A 23,577-nucleotide genomic window follows, 5' to 3' on the forward strand; every position below is an offset into this window, starting at 1 on the left:
CCATGTGGTTGCTGGGATTTGAACTCCTGACCTTCGGAAGAGCAGTCGGGTGCTCTTACCCACTGAGCCATCTCACCAGCCCCATTTCTAATTCTTTTGGGCACATACACAGATTTAGACTGCTAGCTAGGTCATATGGCAATTCTTTCTTTAGGGTATATACATAGAGGCAGACTGTTGGATCCTATGGTGAATGAATCTTTATCTTGTTGAGGAACTACAATGCTGTTTTCTGCCCTGGGCATTTGTCCTGGTGACTGTTAATACAGCTTAAGCTAGCAGTCACCCCAGCCATGTGCAGCGGACCTCACTGAGGACTGGCGCTGCTGAGCATCTGCTCATGCACTCACCAACCAGCATGGAGAGATGGCTGTTCAGGTCCTTTGCCCATTTTGAACTTTTTATTTATTGTGGATATTTACCTCTCATCAAATATATGAACTATAAATATTTGTTCCCATTATGTAAGCTGCCTTTTACTCATATTTTAACTGGAGAAAACTATTTATTTATATAATTACATGTCTGTGCATGCAGATGTGTTCAGGAGGCATTAGGTCTCTTGGATCTGAGGTTTTAGGTGATTGTGAGCACCCTGATGTAGGTGCTAGGAACTCAACTCCAGTAGTCTGGGAGATCAGCAAATACTCTCAACTTCAGCCAGCTCTCAAGCATCCTTTTACTTTCTTTCCCTGCTTGCCCCCTGCCCTCAAAATTGTGCTGAGAATCAAATCTAGGGACTACACAGACAAGCTATATAGTCTAAATGCCTTTCCCCCCATTTCAAGTACTGGGAGTCAAACCTAGCCTTCTACATGCTAGGCAGGTAACTATTTTTTGATACACAAATTTTAAAATTCTCCCTAGTTCAATTTGGCCATGTGTGCATTTTTGTGTGTGCCATAGGTGCTGTATCTAAGAAACCACGGCCAAATCCAATGTTCCGATGCTTTTGCTCTGATTTCTTCTAAGAGCTCTATAGCGTTAGGTTTCTCATTTAGGTCTTGGATCCATTTGAGGTTATTATTTCTATATGAGGTGAGGTAAGGATTTAACTTTATTCTTTAACATGTATCTATCAATTCTGTTCTAATCAGTGGGGAAAAAACCATTGTTCTTGGCCTTTAAATTTTATTTATTTTTAACTTACATATGTGTGTGAATATATGTGAGATTATTTGCACTGCTACATATGTAAGAAGCCTGCTGAGGCCAGAGGTGGCATTAGGTCCCCTAAAACTAGAATTATAAATGGTTGTATTGTTATGTGGGTGTTGGAAACTGAACCCACATCCTCTGCAAGAGCAGCAAGTGCTCTTAACCACTAAGCAATCTTTCCAGGTTCCTTTTATAGTCTTTAAATTTGTTTTTCACTTGAGTTTACATAATTATTTATAAGCAATAGCAGTATTACCAATGCCACCACCAGCATGAGGAGGAGCTCCAAAGCGGAAGGAATCAATGTAAGCTTTGATTTTCTCCAAATCTAAAAAAGAAAACATAACTTATCATCTTAGAATTAAAAAAAGCTACTATTAAAATGAAGAAGGGAGGAGACTTATTATGAGACATCTTTAAAATGTTCACAATGTGTTATTTTTATAATATACACTGTTTAAATATTTTAAATTACTTACCAATTCCATGGTGTAAAGCTCTCTCTGTAAGCAACTGAGGATCATGGATTCTTTGTGCTCCAGACAATATTTCTTCTCCTCTCATGAACATATCGTAAGAGTTGGACTGTTTCTAGAGAAAAAAAAATGAATGAGCCACTACCATTCTACTGTGTTATCACCCTTTTCCCAGGATAAACATGTGGGAAGAAATGATGATTGAGTTAATGATAACCTTCTACATAATTTCCTCCTGATGGCAGAACTGCTAAGGGCAGGCTAGTTTGTTTTCTCTGTTCAGACTTCTGTCCTCTTTAGGTTACCTCTCAATAATCAGAGCACCTTATCTAAAGCAGTGGTGCTGGTTTACTTTACAGTATTGCCTGAAAACTATTTTTAGAAAGATACGAATTTTGGTCTGTTTTGGTTGCAAGTTACCAACAGATATTTAGTCTATTTAATAAAACTTGTTTAAGTAAAGTTAAATTGAAACTGAATTAACATATCTGATAATAAATAAATAAATAAATAAATAAATGGAAAAGAAACGGAATTAATCCTATGTTTAACTTGCTGCCTATCAGGCATTTGATACTATCAGTTTTAACTTTCCAATAAACAAAGATTCTGATCACTTCATTATTACCTGGAACTTGTTATAAATGCTAACCCCTAATCGCTGCCCCAGACCAATGATTAGAAATGCTAAGGTTAGCACTGAGCTATCTGTATTTCAAAAAGCCCTCTAGTTTTGTGCCAATGGTATATACTTGGGAGGCAGAGGCTGTCAGATCTCCAAGCTCCGGGCCAGCCTAGTCTGTATAGCAAATTCCAGGACAACTAATGCTAGATGGTAAGACCTTGTATTAAAAAAAAGTGAAAAAACAAAACCAAACCCCAAGCCCTGCAGATGGTTCATGAATATTAAGGGCTGAGAAAACCACTGTAAAGCAAAAAGCTCTAAAACATTTGGAGTGTTAACTCCTAAATATAAGCTTTAATTTTCTTCAAATCTATCAAGTGAAAACAATTTATAGTCTGGAGAAATGGCTCAATGGTTAAGAGCACTGGCTGTTCTTCCAAAGGACCCGGGTTCTATTCCCAGCACCCACATATCAGCTCACAACTGTCTGTAAGTCTGTAAGAGGACCTGACTCCCTCATACGAATGCATATAAAATTAAATAAATTACAAAAAATAAAAGAAACCCCCCACAATTTACCACCTTAGTGTTAAATTTAGAGAATTGAATTCTCAACTCAAAGTAAAGAATGAGACTCTCATTTAGCTCTTGAGGATCTAGTACTAGCTAGCATATATAGCCCCCATCCCAGTAAGTCCTTAGAAAAAATGACCTAGGATATTAAACTTAGGTTATCAAACTGATTTGTTACAACATTCAAATGGGCTATTAGAGAGTTCTCTTTCTTCCCCACAAATAGATACTTAAGGTCAAATTACTTACCGGATTTCTTGGGTCAGGCATGGTATAGAAAGGTCTTACAGCCAATGGATATTTATCAAGAACATAAAAGTCTGTATCATACTATTAAAAGAAAGAAACTGTGTTAGATCTATACATCTATACATCTATACATCTATACATCTATACATCTATCTATCTATCTATCTATCTATCTATCTATCTTTGTGGAAAATTTCTAATATTAATCATTATTTAACATAAAACCCCCGATTACTTTCTTAATAATTTAGTTTTCTGTTTAGATATGTAAAGAAAATTGGGTATTATTCTTCAAATGGAAACGACTGAAGTAAGTACTGTTAAAGTGTTTGATATTTTTTACTACCTCATAGGCTTAGTTAAAAAGCAATTGCATCTCAGCTCTTCCCTGATGCCACACCCTTTAGTTAAAGCTGCAGAGGGAGAGACCGTGACAGAGTGCTGGAGTGCTGAGACAGCATGCTCAGGGCCTGTCTAACACTACACACACACAGGCCTTCACAGAAAGCCCACTTCCAGGAAGCTTCACTATCTCAAGTGCAACCAGCAGGAGGAGCTCAAGGACTTTCTACACTTCATTAAATTATTGTCATTAAAAAAACACAATGGAGATAAGCTTTTCTCTCCTTTGGTTTTAGATTTAGAAAATAAGGGCAAGAGTGCACAGGTTAGACCTTTATAGCTCAGAGACCCTTCACCACTAATCTGATAATCTGGTGTCCTTTAGAGAGACTTCATTGTGGCTGTACAAATGTCACACAATGAATTCAAATAGTTGGTTAGAATCTGTCTAAACATTTTTTAAATTTTTCTAAGAACAAAAGTAAGCTGGGCAGTGGTGGTGCACGCCTTCAATCCCAGCACTCGGGAGGCAAAGGAAGGCGGATTTCTGAGTTCGAGGCCAGACAGGTCTACAGAGTGAGTTCCAGGACAGCCAGGGCTACACAGAGAAACCCTGTCTTGAACCCCTCCACCCCCTCCCCCCCAAAAATGCCAAAAAAGTATAGTTTTCTTTACTAGCTCTGGAGACATACCACTGTAGGGAGATGATAAAATACATTCCTTTTCCTAAGGAACATTTCAGATTTAAAAAACAAAAAAAAATTCCAACACATGTATTAATCCTACCTTTTCCTTCACCAAACGACCCAACAGTTTTTCATTTGGTGTACTGAAAAAGAAACATGAAAGTAGTATTTGAAGGTGAAACAGAAACTGTCTTAATTTTAAGATTTGTCTAAGTGTGTTGGATCCCCTAGAGCTGAGCTATACAGGCAGCTGTGAAGCAGTCTGGTGTGAATGCAGAGAACTAAACTCACTGTTTCTGGATGGGCAGTCAGAGCTCTTAAGCAACTGAGCTATCTCTCCAGTCCCCACCAAGTCACAACTTAAAATATTAGTTCAAATGAGAAAGGCACCTTGCTATTTAAGGTTCTCAAAGGATAATCAGCACTTTTGTCATCTGTGCACCGTGCACAGGCATTTCAGGAAGCCACCTACAAGTGCTACTTGGTGCACATAAACACTGCCCCAACACTTAAAATCAGGCAGAGTTACGCTGGGCGTGGTGGCTCATGCCTTTAATCCCAGCACTTGGGAGGCAGAGGCAGGCAGATTTCTGAGTTCGAGGCCAGCCTGGTCTACAAAGTGAGTTACAGGACAGCCAGGGCTACACAGAGAAACCCTGCCTCGGAAAAACCAAAACAAAACAAAAAAAAAATCAGGCAGAGTTTAGGATTCTGCTGATTCAGAAACAGGAGGCAAACACTTTACTAATTATATAAAATAAAATAAAATCTAGTGGGTTAACATTAGAAGGTCTTGCCATTAAATAGTCGTCTTTCCTATTACTCCACAAAGGTTTGTAATATGACAACCAATACACCCAAGTCTTTAATTAAACAAATAAATAATGGGCTTAGAATCAAGTACATTTTCTGGGTTAAAAAAAAAATCAATCACCTTCTGCTTCCACATATCTCGTTATGTACTGTCATGATAATTTAACTATTTTGACCAGGAACTTGTGAATAAAATGTATATTGACAGCAGTTTAGGTAACAAAATATGGAATATTGATAACATATAGACATTAGTATTTTATGCCCAGTACTGTATGGGGTGATTTAGAATGTTCCTTACCCTTGTTATCATGGTGATTTTTAAAGTGCACTTGATCTTAGCCAAAAGGCTGAGAAGTGATTGTGATTTTTAAAGTGAAGTAACATTATGAACAAAAATCACAAGCAAAAGTCAGGTATGGTGGTTGTACTGGCTGGTTATGTGTCAACTTGACACAGCTGGAGTAATCACAGAAAAAAGAGCTTCAGTTGGGGAGATGCCGCCATAAGATCCATAAGGCATTTTCTCAATTAGTGAGCAAGGGGGAAGGTCCTCTTGTGGGTGGTGCCATCTCTGGGCTGGTAGTCTTGGGTTCTATGAGAGAGCAGGCTGAGCAAGCCAGGGGAAGCAAGCCAGTAAGTAATATCCCTCCATGGCCTCTGCATCAGCTCCTGCTTCCTGACCTGCCTGAGTTCCAGTCCTGACTTCCTTTGGTGATTAACAGCAATGTGGAAAGTGTAAGCTGAATAAACCCTTTCCTCCCCAACTTGCTTCTTGGTCATGATGTTTGTGCAGGAATAGAAACCCTGACTAAGACAGTGGTGCACACCTTTAATCTCAGCACTTGGAAGGCAGAGGCAAGTGGATTTCTGAGTTTCTGAGTTCTAGGAATGAATTCCAGGACAGGAAGGGGAGAGACCCTACCTTGAAAATAAAAAAGCAAAACAAACAAAAAACCAGGGAAAACTCTCCACATTCTCTTTCTTGTTCTATATTACTATTTTCATAAGATAAATTAGGTTCTATGCCTCTAAGGCTGTTCGTTCCCTCCCTCCCTCTCTCTATATATAGTTATTTGAGACAGGGTTTCTTTTTATAACCTTGGCTGTCCCGGATTTCATTATATAGACCAGGCCCCTGCCCCCTGAGTGCTGGGATTAAAGGTGTGCACCACAATGCCTAGTCATAAAATATTTTTAAAGACTCATTTACTTTTATTTTATACACATGACTGTTTTGCCTGCATGTATGTATGTATATGTATGTGTAGTACATGAATACATGGTGTCCTGCCATGGATCCCCTGGAAGAGGAACTACCAATAGCTATAAGCCATCTGTACTGGAAGCCAAATCTGGATCCTCTAAAAGAGCAGCAAGAGCTCTTAAGTGCTGAGCTCCAGTCCCTGCCCCCCAATATATGTATGTATATAATTCATATATTATATATGTTATTATAATATATACTATCTACCTATCTCTCTATATAATGTACTTGCTTGTTGTGTGTGACTGTTTATCTACATGTGTTCTGCAAGAACGGCAAGTATTCTTATCCACTGAGCCATCTTTCCAGATCTCCTTTTCATTCATTTTGAGGCAAGGTCTAAGCTGCTCAGGCTGGCTCAGATCTTACTCTGAAGTCCAGGCAAGCTTTGAATTAGGAAACCTCTTGCTTCCTGAGTACATGGGATTACTGTCCTGTGCCATCAGGTTTGTCTTCCTACATTTGTCAACGGGTTACAACTAGGGGAAAAACTGCAAAGTTATAGACAAAATTATTAAAGCATAGGCAAACAGATTAAATATAACATTTTAATTTTTATTATGTAAAATATTATTATGCAAAATGCCAATGTATTAAGAGTTATCAGCTGGGTGAAATACATTAAACCTAAGCATTAAAGTTGAAAGAGAAAATATCAGAGACCAACCTTAGATCTTCCTCATCGTCCATTTCAACTCCAGCTTCTCTAAGCATTGCCAAAGCCTCGCAATACTCCAGTCTTAAAGTTGGCTCCAAAAATTTGAACGGCTCACATGGGAACTGTTTACTCACAGTTTGAATTTCAGTCTGAAACCTGTATGTTCAATGCTTTAGTTAATAAAATGTTCATTAAATGCTTCTTCCACAAGAGGTCACTATAAGCAATACACAATTATCAGCGACTGAACCAAGAAAAGCATTATCAATTTGTTTAGCATTAACATACTTAAAACATTTCAGTTTCATGCTTTAAAAAGAAGTTACAGTAGCATTAGAGGATTAAAATTTTTATTTGCAATAATTATCAGCTAACACTGTTGGAAACACAAAATAGCCATTTGGAGAAGCATTAAAAAACCCAACTTTTTAATCCTGAAACACTTCTTATACATGAGGACACTAATGCAGGTCTGCCTTGTTCGCCCATTCCCACCATGCTGTCTAAATTATTTCAAGAACACTACTTCTTTCCTACTGTGATATCCCTAAGGTCCAATGCCTACCCTACACATAGTAGGACAAGAAAAATGGTAACTGCAGAGTTGTATTTCTGTTGTGAAGGATGCTGTCTTGTTTTTTGAGTCCCTGATTAGCCTCACGCTTGTGATGCGCAATGTCACTGTCTCAAAATGCTGCAATTTTAAGGTATAAGCCATTATACCTGGCTCAGAGATATTTTAATAAGATTTAGAAAAGCATCTTTTTGGCTAAAATATTTATCGATGAAATGACAGGAAACTTGCTTCAGACAGAGAAGGAAACGGGCATAGCATGTATTAGTGCCAGGCATGGTGGCGCACGCCTTTAATCCCAACACTCAAGAGAGGCAGAGGCAGGCGGATTTCTAAGTTCGAGGCCAGCCTGGTCTACAAAGTGAGTTCCAGGACAGCCGGGGCAATACAGAGATAAACCCTGTTTCAAAAAAACCAAAAAAATAATAAATAAATAAATAAATAAATTAGCTGTAGACTGGCAATACCAAGTTCATGGGATTTGCGAGGTTTAATGTCCCTAATTTAAACATGTTTTAAAGTAAGGGCTGGAGAGATGCTTCCGTGGTTAAAAGCACTCTTCTCTTGAAGAAGACCTGAGTGCAGTTCCTAGTATCCACATCAGGTGGCTTGTAGCCACCTGTAACTGTAGTGTCAGAGAAATTGACACCTTCTAGACTCTGAGGACACTTGTACTCACAACATATACACAAACCACCCCCACATATGCATTATAAAAAGCAAAAATAGTCTTTACTCCCATATGGGATTACAGGTGTGTGTCACACCTGGCAGTCACTGATTTGGAAATGACTGCTGCTTTGACTGTTTGTGTCTACTCTCTCCCAACAGTTGACAGGTTCCATCTGCATATTGTCCTGCATCATAAACATGAGTGGGATACAGCACAAGCCTGACAGTCCAAATTACAAGGGACAGAATAACAAACAATTTCTTTTTTTATATCCGAGACAGGGTTTCTCTGTGTAGCCCTGGCTGTCCTGGAACTCATTCTGTAGACCAGGCTGGCCTCGAACTCAGAAATCCATCTGTCTCTGCCTCCCAAGTGCTGGGATTAAAGGGGTGTGCCACCACCACCCGGCTTAACAAACAGTTTCTAAACTATAATAGAAGACTGTTTTTCAAACTGCTGCCTGCCTCCCCAACAAACAAACAAAAACAACAACACAAAACCCAAAAAACTACAACTGTTTTGAAATTAAGGTCATTTCAGGATATTAAATAATTGTAACCTTTCTTGAAGTCCTTTGAATATTTGCACCAAAGTGTCAGCAATCTCTTCTACAACTTCATGGTAATGATAATTAAAGGCCATTTCAATATCCAAACCAACAAATTCAGTCAGATGTCTATGGGTATTGGAGTCTTCAGCTCTGAAAACTGTTAAGTTAACCAAAGAAAAACAGCACAATATTTTAAGTCTTGGGTAAGTGAGGGCTTCAATACAGATTTCTATTTGGTAGTGCCTAAGTGATACTGTTTTCCCACCCCACAGAGTGAGATGGAGCACTGATAAGTCTTAGCATTCTCCTAGATGGCAAGTTCATTACAAACTCCCAAGTCCTAGAGAAAAGCAGAACCAAATGCAAATGAATAGGAGGCTCTTGAGAACCCCCAGGGAATGCAAGATCCTGAGGCACCACCTCAATAATTAAAACCAGACTCAATTATGACCAATATAGTGAGTTTGTCTCCAATTTATTAAGATATGGCTCAAGCAAAATGAACCTGAATAAATGAAGTAACATTATCCATTTTCCAGAAACTCTGAGTCCAGCTCCTATGCTCTCTGAATCTCCCTGCTGCCCTTCTGGTTCATCTTTCACTCTACTACCACATTAAGATTCCTGTAACACGGCCCTGCTTAGACACTCACAAAGACTCCCAAAAGATTACTGTAACAAGACATAAAATGACAAAAGTCTGAAACCTTTATACTCTGCAATTTAATCTTAGCCCATCCTTCTACTTTCTAACTACTCTTATTCTTGTTTTCTCTGGTACTCCGCACTTTTTAGCCATCCTGGTCCTTCTGACTAGAATATCATCTCAGTTTTTATATATCCTACTACATCCTTAAAGCCCACTGTAGTTTGAATTTTCTTTCATGGAGACTCCAGCAGACAATATTTCTACACTCACTGTTAATTTTACAGCACATTCTGATTCTTCTTTTTTTTTTCTTTGAGATAGTGTCTCACTGGGTAGCACTAGTTGTCTGGAACTCATGATGATTCTCCTGCCTCAGTCTCCTGAGTGCTGGGTTACAAGCATGAGCCTTCACATGACTTACTGACACAGACTTAAAGGTGATGATGTCATTTGGATAATCATTGGATTATTTTGCAATTCATTTGCGTATTCCCTGTAACTTGTCTGTGCATGAATGGCATATTCGTGGGGATAACATGTTACTTTTTCACTTGAGGCATGGTCTGAAAACTGGGAGTAGCAGCAGTTATCTGGGTGTTTGTCAGAGCCAGTTGCAGTTTTTACCTAAGGATGCATCAGAACCTGTATTTTACCAAGATCCCCATCAGCATTTCATGAGTGCTATTGATTCTTCTATGAACATGGCACCCAGCATAAGAATATATACGCAGAGCTGGAGAGATGATGGCTCAGCAGTTATGAACACTGACTGCTCTTCTAAAGGTCCTGAGTTCAAATCCCAGCAACCACATGATGGCTCACAATCATCCGTAATGATATCTGATGCCCCCATCTGGGGTGTCTGAAGACAGCTACAGTGTACTTACATATAATAAATAAATAAATCTTAAAAAAAAGAATATATATGCAATACATGTCTGGCAAATAACAGCTTAATAATTTCAGAAAATTAAACAATTAATTTTCGTTCCAATTTCTCTATTAGCAAAAGTGTAAGCTTTGTTCAACTATCAAAAACCTTATAGTGTGTGGCTGTGCATTGTGTTCTAGCCCACAAAGGCTAGAAGCAGGCATCAAATCCCCTGTAAGTGGAATCGTAGTTGGTTGTTGGCTATGGCTTAGCAGTTCAGAACGCTGGTTTCTCTTTCAGAGGGCCTAGGCTTGATTCCCAGCATTTGCAGAAGAATTAAGATTCATTAAGATTCATCTGCCTCTGAGTCCTAGAATTAAAGGTATATATCACCAAGCATGCACGGCTGGTTCTTAATGCATCAACTTTGAGGTATTGTCATTGACACACATGCGCCTGTTTTCATTTCTATCTTGAAGTTCAGTTCAATTTTTTTTCCTTTTGTATTTTGTGGAACTGAATGGAGAGCCCTACACAGACTAACAAATGTTCTACCACTGAGCCAGCCACATCCCCTGCTCTTAAATTCTAGTGTTTGTATAGTCACTATATAAAAGGATTTAAGCTTTCAAAATATCTAAACTCATAACTACTTTAAAATTAATGGACTTAGTATAATTAACTCAACATAATCATACAATTAATAAACATATAAATGACAATATCTTACCTGGTCCAATGCAGAAAACCTTCTCAAAATCAGCACAAATGCACATCTGCTTATACAATTGTGGAGACTGAGCAAGGTAGGCATTATTTTTAAAATAGGACACAGTAAAAACATTGGCTCCTCCTTCACTGGCAGCTGAAATACAAATATTTGCAATATCATAATCAATTGTATTAAGTCATGTAAATTCTTTAAAAAAAAAAAGATTTATTTTATGTATATAAGTACACTGTCACTGTTCTCAGACACACCAGAAAGAGGGCATCAGATCCCATTACATATGGCTGTGAGCCATCCAAGTAGTTGCTGGGAATAGAACTCAGGACCTCAGGTGCTCTTAACCAAAGAGCCATCTTTCCAGCTCGTAAATTCTTTTTTTTTTTAGAATTATTTATTTATTTATTATATATAAGTACACTGTAGCTGTCTTCAGACACTCCAGAAGAGGGCGTCAGATCCCATTACAGATGGTTGTGAGCCACCATGTGGTTGCTGGGAATTGAACTCAGAACCTCTGGAAGAGCAGTCAGTGCTCTTAACCACTGAGCCATCTCTCCAGCCCCCGTAAATTCTTAATTAAAAGAAAAAGTAGAGCCGGGCGTGGTGGTGCACGCCTTTAATCCCAGCACTCGGGAGGCAGAGGCAGGCAGATTTCTGAGTTCGAGGCCAGCCTACAAAGTGAGCTCCAGGACAGCCAGGGCTATACAGAGAAACCCTGTCTTGAAAAAAAAAAAAGTAGCACAAGGTCCCCAGTGAAGGCGCTAGAGAAAGTTCCCAGGGAGCTGAAGGGGCCTGCAACCCCATAGGAGGAACACAATATGAACTAAGCAGTGCCCACAGAGCTCTTGGAACTATGCCATCAATCAAAGAAAGCACAGGGTGGAACTTGTGACTCTAGCTGCATATGTAACAGTCGGTCATCAATGGGAGGAGAGGCCCTAGGTCCTGTGAAGGCGCCAGGACCACAAATGGGAGTGGGTGGTTGGGGAACAGGGGGAGGAAGAAGGGGATTGGAGATTTTCGGAGGGGAAACTAGGAAATGGGATAACATTTGAAATATAAATAAAGAAAATATCTAATAAAAAAGAAAAGAAAAAGTAGTTCACTTAGAGAAAAAAAGAAAATCTTGAGAATTACAGATAAGTGTTCCCTTTTCTGAACTGTTTTTATATCTATTACTTTAAGACTCTAAAAACCTAAATGAGAAAATAGAAGGAAAAAAGATAATCTCTTCCGTTTTTCTGAGACAAGATCATATCAAGTAAGGCCATTGTCTTAATTATTTTTCTAACAGCTACTGAACAATTTCTCTCTTGAGAAAAGGGTTCTCTGCATTTCCTTGGCTGTCTTGGAACTCACTCTGTAGATCAAGCTGGCCGTGAATTCAGGTCTGCCTGCCTCTGCCTCCTGAGTAGGGGTAATTAAAGGTGTATGCCACCTCATCTGTCTGGCATTTTAATTATTTTTCTAACTGTAACAAAATACAATGTTTAACTTTTAAATCTATAATTAACTGCTATTCTTGCTTTCTGCTTTTATATAATATATGTACATCATATGCATACCTTGTAGCATAGACGGTCAGAAGAAGGCATTGGATTTTCTGAAACTGGAGCTACATACAGATGGTTCTGAGTTGTGTCGATGCTGGGAACTGAACCTGGGTCCTCTGAAGAGCAACAAGTGCTCTTAACCATGAACCATCTCTCCAGTCCCATGAATGATAGTCTTTAAAAATATGTATTGACTAGGTGTATATGCTCGCTCACCTGTGGGGAATGTATTTGAAGGCCAGAGGACAGCTTATGAAAGTTGGTTCTTTCCTCCTCTCCTTGCACTATGTGTCATGTTGTTAGGCTTGGTGGCAGTGGCAAGCCTCTTTACTCATTGAACTATCTATCACACACTAGCCTGAAATGATTTCCCCCTTTGGAGAAAGGCTCTCATTTTATAGCTCTGGCTAACCTGGAACTCACAAAGATCTATTTGCTGCCTCTGGCTCCAGAATGTTGGTTGAGATGAAAGGTGTTTTCCACCAAACCAGCTAGAATGCTATGTGTAATACATCTTTTAAGTGTTACGTCAACACTTCTAAAAGGGTAAATGATCAAGACAAGATTCTCATGCAAGAATGACATCAGCAGGTATTTAGTCATTTTTACAATGCATTTTATATAAAACCAAATTGCAGTACCAATTTTGCAGTAAAAAAAATTTACTTAATAAAAATATCTATGGCCAGGCATGGTGGCCCAGCACTCGGGAGGCAAAGGCAGACAGATTTCTGAGTTCGAGGCATAGCCAGGGCTATACAGAGAAACCCTGTCTCAGAAAAAAAACAAAACAAACCCCCCCCCCCATCTATGGTCTAGTAGGAATTGTGTTGTTTGCTACTTCATTATTGCCTTATAATTTCCACAAAATGACTCTTGAAGGAAGAATATGCAACACTGTAGGCCGTGGTATTACTGACCTTAAAGTGGAACTAAACCTTAAGGGACTCTTGGGATTATTCCGTTAAAAATTAACATAAGCAACACCTAGGAAGAGCAATTTTTTTAAATTATAGGAAACATTAAGAAGCATACCTGAAATTATTTTAGGAGTTTGGATTTCCACAAAACCTTTGTTAATTAAAGTTTCTCGGAAGAGATGGCAGATGCCGGACTGGAGACGGAAGATGGCCTGACTAGTTGATGTCTGTAAGAGAGCATCAAAATCTACTTAAATCAACCTGGCACACCAAGCACTCACTCACCAAGAGTAAGTCAAACTATTCCTGTTCTCAACAATTTTTAAGTCCAGCAGTACTGCAGAAGATGGAACACACAACAACCCAAGCCAGAAGGTGATGAGACACGTTGCAATCTAATGAATACATATGACCACACTGAGCCATTCTGACTAGAGATGCTGCCTGAGCAGATGGTCTCATTTGTAAGAATTCCATTTGAGAAAAATATTCAACTATTAATGAAACACCTTGCTTGTAGATCCTCTTGGGGACTCTCTTTAGAGGCAATCCATTAAATGAGATATATCAATATTTACATAGTATAAAAATACTCTCCTAAGCAAGAGTTTAGCATGGAATAACAAATTACCAAAGACAACATGAATGTTCATCTTAATCATAACAAATTATATACTAACTGTAGACAGCCATGCATTTATTCTATTAAACTAAGAAAATGAATATATAGAAGGCATAAGCAGCTTACAACTCTGGCCTGCAATGGCACATAAAGCAGTGAACAGGAGCCCTCTAAGAGCTTGCTGCTGTCACCTGTTCTATTTTCTTTCATTTTTCCTCTTTACCTCCTCAATTACTCGGGCTTCCTTTGTTTACTTTCAGTCCTAATCAGGATTGATAGTGGCCAGAGCTCTCTATTAATTATCTGTGATCCAGTCAAAAGAATTAGCTTCTCAGCATTAAGTATTGCCTAATACATTAAAGAAAAAAAGTTATAACCAGGTAGGTGTTTGGTAAGATACTTGACCTCAAACCACACCAGAGTAGTCACTGAGTTGGTATTGAGGCATTTCAATCAAATGTTCTATGGCCACAGCTCACTCCTGCGTAGGCACACAACACTCTGATGCAGACACTAAGGACCAGGTCGCCTCTTTACGTCTCTTTTATAGGAAAGGAGAAGATCCTGGCTTTTTTTTCAAGACAGGATTCCACTATGTAAGTCCTGGCCATCCTGGAACTTGCTCTGCAGACTAGCTGGCCTTGAACTCAAAGAGATCCTTTGCCTCTTGAGTGCTGGGATTAAAGGCTTGTGCCACCATCACCCAGGTGGGGGGCCTATTTTTTTACATTTTATTCTGTGTGTATCTTTGAAGTCAAAGGATAACTTACGGAAGCTGGCTTTTTTTTTTTCCTACCACATGGAAACTTGGATAAATTATCAGGCTTAGTTGCAAGTATCTTTATACCTTGAGCCATCTTGCCATCTCAACAGGGCACACTTAAGGAACATTACTTTATAACTTAAATTAAGATACAAATCAATGACTTATCACAAAACAATAAATATTCTAAAAGCCTCTAAAATCTGTTTATTATTCACTTTGAAGACATTTATATTTAAAGTAGAGAGGATGTGTGACTCTATTTACTCATTCATTCATTCATTCATTCATTCATTCATTCATTCATTTATTGCATTAAGTGACTTAAACATCAGTTCACCCAATCACCACAAACTGTGTAAACTTCTGTTTTCAAAACCTAGTAATCTACAGATCAAAGAGGTATGTCATTATATTGCTACACGTATGGAGACACAATTCACTTTAGTGTAATATACTCTGTAAGGGCCACTAGTACACTTCATAGCTATTTCTTTCTTTTAGCAAGGATAACTAAACTTAGTATTTTTAGAAAGCAAATTTTAAAACAAAACCAAAAAAAAAAAACAACAACAAAAAATAAATATACCCTATCACAGACTAAACCCCTATTTTTGGTCTCCCAACTGTATCAATGTACATGGAAAATGGACTGTGTTATGTAAGAATAAACACCTCCCTGTCCATTAGGTTCTTCCTAGAAAAGAAGGTACCTATTTTATTAAAAAGAAGGAACTGGGAATATAGCTCAAGACTGCATCATTTGTCTAGCAAGCTAACATATTCAAAATTCTGTGCTCAATTTGTATTACGGAAAAAGAAATTAGAAAAAGAAGGAAGCAATGTAGTTCAGCAGTACACTTCTTGCCCAAGACCCCGAGTTTAATCTCTAACGCAAGGAAACCAAACCAAACCAAACCAAACCAAAAACCAAAACAAACCAAAACAAAAAAAAAACCACCAAGAAACTGAACACAGTTGTTTAGATGATAATTCCAGTTATGTTCCACTTTCTATTTAGCACCTATATGCTAGAGGGTATTTTCCTGCAGATTCTACCCTTTAAAGGGTTTGTGATGATTATAGATAGCAGTGTACATCTGTAATACCAGCTCTTAGGCTGAGGTACAAGGACTGCCACAATGAACAATAAGGTTGGTAAGAAGAGTTCATCGAAATTTCCATTTTTGAAAATACAGTCTTTTAAAAAAGCAGTAAGAAAGAAAAAGTTTCAAAGGTAATCTCTAATTATTTGATTATTTGTAATGATGACAAGAATTCTTACAAAGGAACCATACTTGCTACTTCTGACTGCACACCAACTATCTTTGTACTCAAGACATAAAAAGTCACCACTAAGAAGCTTGAGTATCTATGTATGGAAACTTGCCTAGAGGAAAAAAACTGTTCTCAGAGGAATTGTGCTCATCAGACCAAAAGCCTGAGAAACTTTGAGTCTATGCTGAATCATGTTCAGCGTGCATCTGCTCCTTCTTCAATCACAAAGCATCCTTAGGACATTAGAGGACAACATGGAGTTCGTAAATCTAAGCAATAGTCAATCGAGTTTTCTGGGATTTGGCCAAACAGTCATTCTAGTTAGAATAATATTTAAAGAGAGTCAAAACCTACTTCTGTCAACTCTTTTAAAATAGAGACTAATTTTAGGGACTGGAGATAACCCAGTAGTTATCAGACAAGGTAAAAATAAAGGGGGGAGGACCCCAAAACTAAAACTCTACTTAGAGAATTAGTTTCCCTGAGGCCATGTTATTAGAAAACAACATTGCACCAGGCAGTGGTGGTGGTGTGGTACACATTTTTAATCTCAGCTCTTGGAAGGCACAGAGAGGTAGGCAGATCTATGTGAGTTTCAGGACAGCCTGGTTTACAGAGTGAGTTCCAGGACAGCTAGTGTCTTAAAAAAACAAGAGGAGGGGTGGTTAGAGGGGGAGGACTGGGAGAAGGAAGAGAAGAAAGAATCATCTTTTCATCTTTTAGAGGACAAGAGGGGTAGGTTAGTGGGAAGAATCTGAAGTGTTGAGAGGGAGAAATAAACAAAATATTTCAAACAGGCCCAAGTTTTCAATGAAACTGTTAATATTCTCACAATAAACTATTTTTTAGCTTGTGGCTTAAAAAAAACAAAACAAAATGAAACAAAAAAACTCAATTACTACCTCAATTGAACCACTATAGCTTTTGTTTGTTTCCAGTTAATGGTTTATGAAGCTAGTTTATAGATCCTTCTGAAGCTGGACTGAGGAGCAAGAAAGATCTGATGAATATTCCTCAGTTGCAAATCTGAAATGCTCTACAATTTGAAACTTTCTGAACATTGATATGACACTACAAGCAGAAAAACTACACTTCTAGGCTATGTTTTATGCAGAAAATTAATTTAAAATAATGCATATAAAATCACCTTTGACTATGTATATATACATACAGATTACAAGTGAGTTTCTCATCTAGACTTCAGTCCCGTCTCTGGAGTATCTCAATATGTACATGCACATATTCCTAAATCTGAAAAGACTTCAAAATATTTCCAGTTCCAAGCCTATATACAAAAGACACTCATTCTGTCATAGAAAACTGGATAGAAAGCTATTTCTAAAATTATACCTTTTTCCATTCCAAATGAACTATTTTTTTAAAAAATCAGGTTGATGTAGAATTTATAATCAAGTACAAGTAATCTTTGTGATAAAAACAAAAACCAAAACCTGGAATCACTGCAAAACTGTGATTATATTAGCATAATAAGGGGACTTCAGCAGAGCTCAGGTTAAATCCAGCCAAGACTCTAGCACGCAGGCACTGTAGCATATGATAAAGGTACTGCAGACTGAGAATGGGCGGGTTTGCAACACAACAGTGTCAGGCATCCCTACCACACTGATTCAGACCAACAGTTACCACACAGCCAGGACACTCCCTGGACTACCTCAGATCAACCGAAGCTACGTTTAAAATGCTATAGACTATGGCAACCACCCACCTATGGTTCTTATAGCACTCCAATGTTCCCTCTGCTGCTCATATAAATCAGCATTAATTACTTCAACTTGTTTCTGCCTCTACTCATTTCTATTATGGTAGGTTTCACTTATATTAGCATTATTTCCCTTTAAGTCACACCTTAAACGGTGCATCCTTAGCAATATCATCTATGAACACATGAATTTAATTTGCAAGTTAAATCACATTAGCTATTAAAATATAAAGTTATGCATCTGTTTAGCACCCAGAAACTACTGTATATTTCCAGTTTGCTGGTGTGCAAACTATATTGTCAAGAAAACCTTTTGTATTAAAAGGGTGTAAAAATTCAAAATATAAATTTTTTATTCTCTACTTAATGACACTCTGAGAAAGGGATGCATTGGGCTGGAGAGATGGGTCAGCAGTTAAGAGCACTGACTATTCTTCCAGGGGTCCTGGGTTCAATTCCCAGCAACCACACAGTAGCTTACAATCATCTGTAATGGGATCTGATGCCCTCTTCTGGTGTGTCTGAAGACAGCTACAGTGTACTAATGTACATAAAACAAATAAATAATTCTTTAAAAAGGGGGGCGGAATACATTTTAAAATGTTTTTAGATTTATTTTATGTATATAAGTGTTTTGTCTGAATGTATGTGAGTGCACTATGTGTATTATCCTTGTCCTCAGAGGTCAGAAGAGGCCATTATCAGATCCTCTGAAACTGGAGTTGCAGACACTTGTAAGCAAGCTTCCATGACAGTGCTTGGAAACAAGCCTTGCTCTTGGCAAGAGGAGCAAGTGCTCTTAACTGCTGAGCCTTCTCCAGCACCCCCACCCGCCCTCTTAAAAGTGTATTTATTAATATTTGTTTTAACTAAAAATGTATGTGTATAGGTGTTTGGCCTGCATGTATGCTATGTGGTTTCAGTGCCCAGGGAGGTCTACAGGGCCATGTTGGATCCCATAGAATTGGAGTTATAGTCAGCTACAAGCTGGGAAACGTCATGTGCAAGAACAATAAGCACCTTTAACCACTAAGCCATCTCTCCAGCTCTTGTCTAAAACAAAACAAAACAACATAGCACTTATGTGTGGGGGAAGGCAGTACCTGCCATGATGCATGTGGCAGTCAGAGGATGACATTCAAGAATTGATTGTCTCCCTTTATCACATGGGTTTCTGGGTCATCTCAGGTCATAGTGCTTGGTGGCAGGTACCTACACCGATGAACCATCTTGATAGCCCCAAGAATGTCAAAGTGTTAAAGCCATTTTTATTCTCAGAAAAGTCTGAGTTAATTGACTTTTTCTGTAAGAGCACTCACCCAGCTCCTATTATGGATCACTGTGGCAGTTCATTTCACCCTCCAAGGATGGCAGGCTATTTGGGAGCCTCTGTGGAAGGGTTGCTCTTAAATCAGAATCTCTCTTTGATTTCTCCTTATTCTTAGGTACAGATAAAAGACACCAAAATAGTAAATACTTATACTTCCTCTTGGGGATTCATTCTGTAAATAACAATGTTCCCTAAACAGAAATATATGTTAGTGTAACACTAAAATCTATTTATTTCAAAAACCCTTTACTGTTATGTGTAAAGTGCTTTGCCCACATGTTGATCTAACAGCCCATTCACGTTAATACTCTTGGGAGCCCAAAGAGAACACCAGATCCCCTGAAACTGAAGTTACAGGACTATTACAGTTGTGACCTGCAATGTGGATGCTGGGAACTGAACAGCCCTCTCTGGAAGAGCAGCCAGAGCTCTTAGCCACTGTATCATCTCTCCAGTCTACAATTTGTTTTTGTTTTTTTAAATTAATTGACACCCCCCCCCAATAAAACGTTTATGCTCATGTTACCAGTTTCATATAAACACTGGAATATATAGCAGTTACCTACTTCAAAGAACTCTTAGGAGATTAGACTGTTGTATGAGGTCTTTGTGCAGTCCTACCTCCCTGGGGTTGTCAGGTTATCATACAAGTTGGAACTATTTTTAAAAAATCTTATCACATTTAGGCTTGGGATATAGCTAAGTCAGCTGAGTACCTACACAGAATGTTATGAGGGCTTAGATTCAATCCCCAGCACAACCGGATGTAAAACTTGAGAAGTAAAAGCAAGAGGATCAGAAATATACAGAAAGTTCAAGATCAGTTTGGAATGCATGAAGCCCTGTCTCAAAAAATAAATAAATAAATAAATACATACATACATACATACATACATACATACATACATACATACATACAAGGGTCTGGTGAGATGGCTCAGCCAGAAGAGATGCTTGCTGCTAATCCTGATGACCTGAATTTGATCCCTGGAAACTACACCCTGTAAGGAGAGAACCAACTCCTACAAGCTGTCCTCTGACTTTCACACTGTGTTCCATGGCATATCTCCCTTCCACAAAATATGTAAGATGGCCCATATAAGTGTTGAGGACAAGGGTTTAGCTCACTAGTACATAAAAAGGCAAATGGATGTGGAGATCTGCTTATGACCACAGCTCTATGGAGCTAGAGATGGGAGAAAGCTGATTAGGGAGACCAGCCTCCAACAGCAAACTCTGCATTCAGTAAGAGACCCTGCCTCAATATGTAAAGTGAAGAGTGGTCCAGAAGAACTCTGGTAACCACCTCAGGCCCCAACACACATATGCACAAAAGGGCACAGGCACTCACACACATACATCTTTACATATGTACTTCCATATAGGGGAATATACACATATGTACATGAAAACCCACAAACACATGAAAAAAAAAAAAGGTGTTTATAAGGATCAGACAAACACTATGACTGAAATAAAGGCACAATACTTCCTGGTGGTATAGGACAACAAAAAAGGCAATACTCAGTATTTTAGCCAACATGGGCCCAGGACTGCTAGGATCTCCAACTTTTCAAGATAAGCCATTTGGATGTGAATATGAAAACGTTCCCACACTTCTTTTCCTCTCACAGACCACAATACTTTGCCCAAGATAGCCTCCAACTCATTTTTCTTCTGTTTTTTGAGCTAGGGTCTCATTACTGTAGTAAAGACTAATCTCTAATTGCCTATGTAATCTAAGTACACTTTGATTTTTACTGCCTCAGCCTCTTGAATGTTGGGATTACTGGTACACACAACCAAGCCTGATCAAACCCTGGGTTCAAGTGACCTTTCTGTCTCAGCCTCCCAAATAACGGGGATCACAGGCCTGTGCCACTGCACTCAGCAAAACTCCCATTATTCAATGGTGACAATGCATTTAAATTAAAACACCCACACCACTAACATAATTCTTCTGGGCTAACCTGTAGCATAAGCCAGTTCAACAATGTTCACCAAACAGTATGAGCAAACCTAGTCTATCTAACTCTTACAGCCAAAATGCCTGAAAAAAACCTAAGCTTTCTTTCTAGGCAGTATCAGGAGGTTACTTTTCAACATTAATTAAAATGGAGATTAAAAAAAAAAAGACAAAAAGCAAACAGAAGAAATACTAAGTGTACTACAAGGGGACACTCGCAACTTCAGAAGAATCAAAGTAAGAAAGAGCTTGGGGGAGCAAAGAACCTGAGCATGAGATAGATACTTAAGGAGGAAGATGTGGTCAGACATTAGGAAAGAAAGATGACAAACCAATGATGAAACCACTGAACTCTTTCACTTGCAACCAAACCAAAAGGAAATAGAAGCCCCATGAAACGGCAATGTAAACCGCTAGGGACAGTGACTCGCTTCTTCATAACACCTGTCCCTACCTGACTGCACTAAATTGTAAGCATTTCTTCCACATCTTGTATGGATTTAACGGTTGCATTTCCACTTGCTGACGAAACAGTATAAAACAGACATCACCCGGAAGCCATCCAAACATTGGTTTTTATAATCATCCGCTGTTTTCAAAGCAAGTCAGCATCCTGGGAACTAGTACTCACCTGCTCCTGTTGCTGGCAGCTCTTTCTGTGGGAAGGGTCAGTCAGAGGTACACAGTATCATGATACTTACACATAGGCAAGTGGCAATTAGCTTTATGGTATCTCCACCCACTTCAATGTTAGCTTAATTGTTATCAACAAACAAAGGAGGCATACCCTAAGGTCAATGACTCTGTTGTCTAATCTTGTATCCTGGTTAACCGTAGCTCTTCCGTCCTTAAAAAAAAAAAAAAAAAGAGAGAGAGAGAGAGAGGATGGGAGGGGATTAAAAAAAACAGATTTTACCAGTATTTTGAAGTACACAAACACACATACACCCCATTCTAAGAAGCAATGTTTCCTTTTAGTGAGAGATGTGTATGCTAATATTGTACAAGGAAATCAAGAAGCCAAGATAATGAACAGAATAAAAAGGAAGCCAGGGAGAAGTTGGTGAAGGCAGAAATGATGCTGGGGATGGTATGGGATGCCTCTAATGCTAGCACTTGGGAAGCAGAGGCAGGTGGATCTCTGTGAGTCTGAGGCTAGCCAGAACTTAGTGAGACTCTGTCTGAATACACCCTGCCACACTCCACACACCCACAAAAGAGAAAAGGGAGTGAAGGGGAGGGAGACCTAGACTAATATGTCTCAGTGGGTAAAGCATATATAAAGGATGAATACTTGACTCTGAATCCCAATTATCCCTGGTGGTAATACATGAGCTAGCTAAACTAGCTTAATCAGTGAGCCTAGGTTCAAAGTGAGCTACCCTGTCTCAATATTGAAGGTGAAGAGTGGTTAAGGAAGACAGACAGCCACTATCAATCTCTGGCATCCAATATGCACACAGGTACCCACATATATGGGAACATGCATATACACACACTTGCAGCTACCCACACAAAACCAGAGAGAGATGGTAAAATGAGAAGGAACAGATAAGCACTACTGCGTTCTTTCCCTTCTCCAAAGCTGCTCCCTAGTGGGGCACCAGAACCACAACCAAAGGCCCTCTCAGACTTTTTGTGTCAACTTGACACAGCTGGAGTTATCACAGAGAAAGGAGCTTCAGTTGAGGAAATGCCTCCATGAGATCCAACTGTAAGGCATTTTCTCAATTAGTGATCAAGGGGGAAGGGCCCCTTGTGGGTGAGACCATCTCTGGGCTGGTAGTCTTGGGTTCTATAAGAGAGCAGGCTGAGCAAGCCAGGGGAAGCAAGCCAGTAAAGAACATCCCTCCATGGCCTCTACATCAGCTCCTGCTTTCTGACCTGCTTGAGTTCTAGTCCTGACTTCCTTTGGTGATGAACAGCAATGTGGAAATGTAAGCTGAATAAACCCTTTCCTCCCCAACTGCTTCTTGGTCATGATGTTTGTGCAGGAATAGAAACCCTAACTAAGATACCCACTTTTTGGGGGTGAGGCAGTGTTTCTCTGTGTAGCCCCAGTTGTTCTAGAACTTGCTCTGTAGACTAGGTTAGTCTCACACTCAGAGATACACCGGCCTCTGCCTGGAATTAAGGCATGGTCTGCACACATGTGGCTAAATCTCTTTCGTTCTTACAATACTTTTTGTTCTCACTCATGAGTTGTATTAAGAACTTTGTAAAAGCTTGGTAACTTTTCAACACTATGAATTCAAGGACTATATGAGAACCTAGATGTATATAGTCAGATATTTATACACTTTGTCTATATTTAGCATGATGTCACACTTGTAATGAGAAAGTTTTGTTTTGTTTTGGAAAATATAAAGTATGTTTTGGTCACTTTTACTTTTTATCTAAAATATATCCAAGCATGCAACACTTTACTGACAAACACATCAATAAAACAAAAACTTTTGGGGTTATCTTTTATATTTTTAAGAATAAAAAAAGGACATTTCTCCTTGGATTCTGGGACTCCTGCCTGATAG

At 38.9% G+C, this 23,577-nt stretch overlaps 1 protein-coding gene across 1 annotated transcript in view; it reads right to left on the reverse strand.

Moving 5' to 3' along the window:
* Positions 1-23,577, reverse strand: part of Dars (aspartyl-tRNA synthetase) — a 53,710-nt gene that overhangs the window by 1,577 nt on the left and 28,556 nt on the right. Inside the window, exons 7-15 of the mRNA NM_177445.5 lie at positions 21,834-21,893; positions 13,483-13,594; positions 10,895-11,029; positions 8,654-8,801; positions 6,857-7,003; positions 4,210-4,252; positions 3,082-3,162; positions 1,638-1,749; positions 1,415-1,486 (exon numbers count right to left, since the gene is read on the reverse strand). Of these exons, the coding sequence (NP_803228.2) occupies positions 1,415-1,486; positions 1,638-1,749; positions 3,082-3,162; positions 4,210-4,252; positions 6,857-7,003; positions 8,654-8,801; positions 10,895-11,029; positions 13,483-13,594; positions 21,834-21,893 (910 nt within the window). The remainder of the gene's footprint in view (positions 1-1,414; positions 1,487-1,637; positions 1,750-3,081; positions 3,163-4,209; positions 4,253-6,856; positions 7,004-8,653; positions 8,802-10,894; positions 11,030-13,482; positions 13,595-21,833; positions 21,894-23,577) is intronic.

Source organism: Mus musculus, chromosome 1 (assembly GCF_000001635.26).
Source record: "Mus musculus strain C57BL/6J chromosome 1, GRCm38.p6 C57BL/6J".
Lineage (NCBI taxonomy): Eukaryota > Metazoa > Chordata > Mammalia > Rodentia > Muridae > Mus > Mus musculus.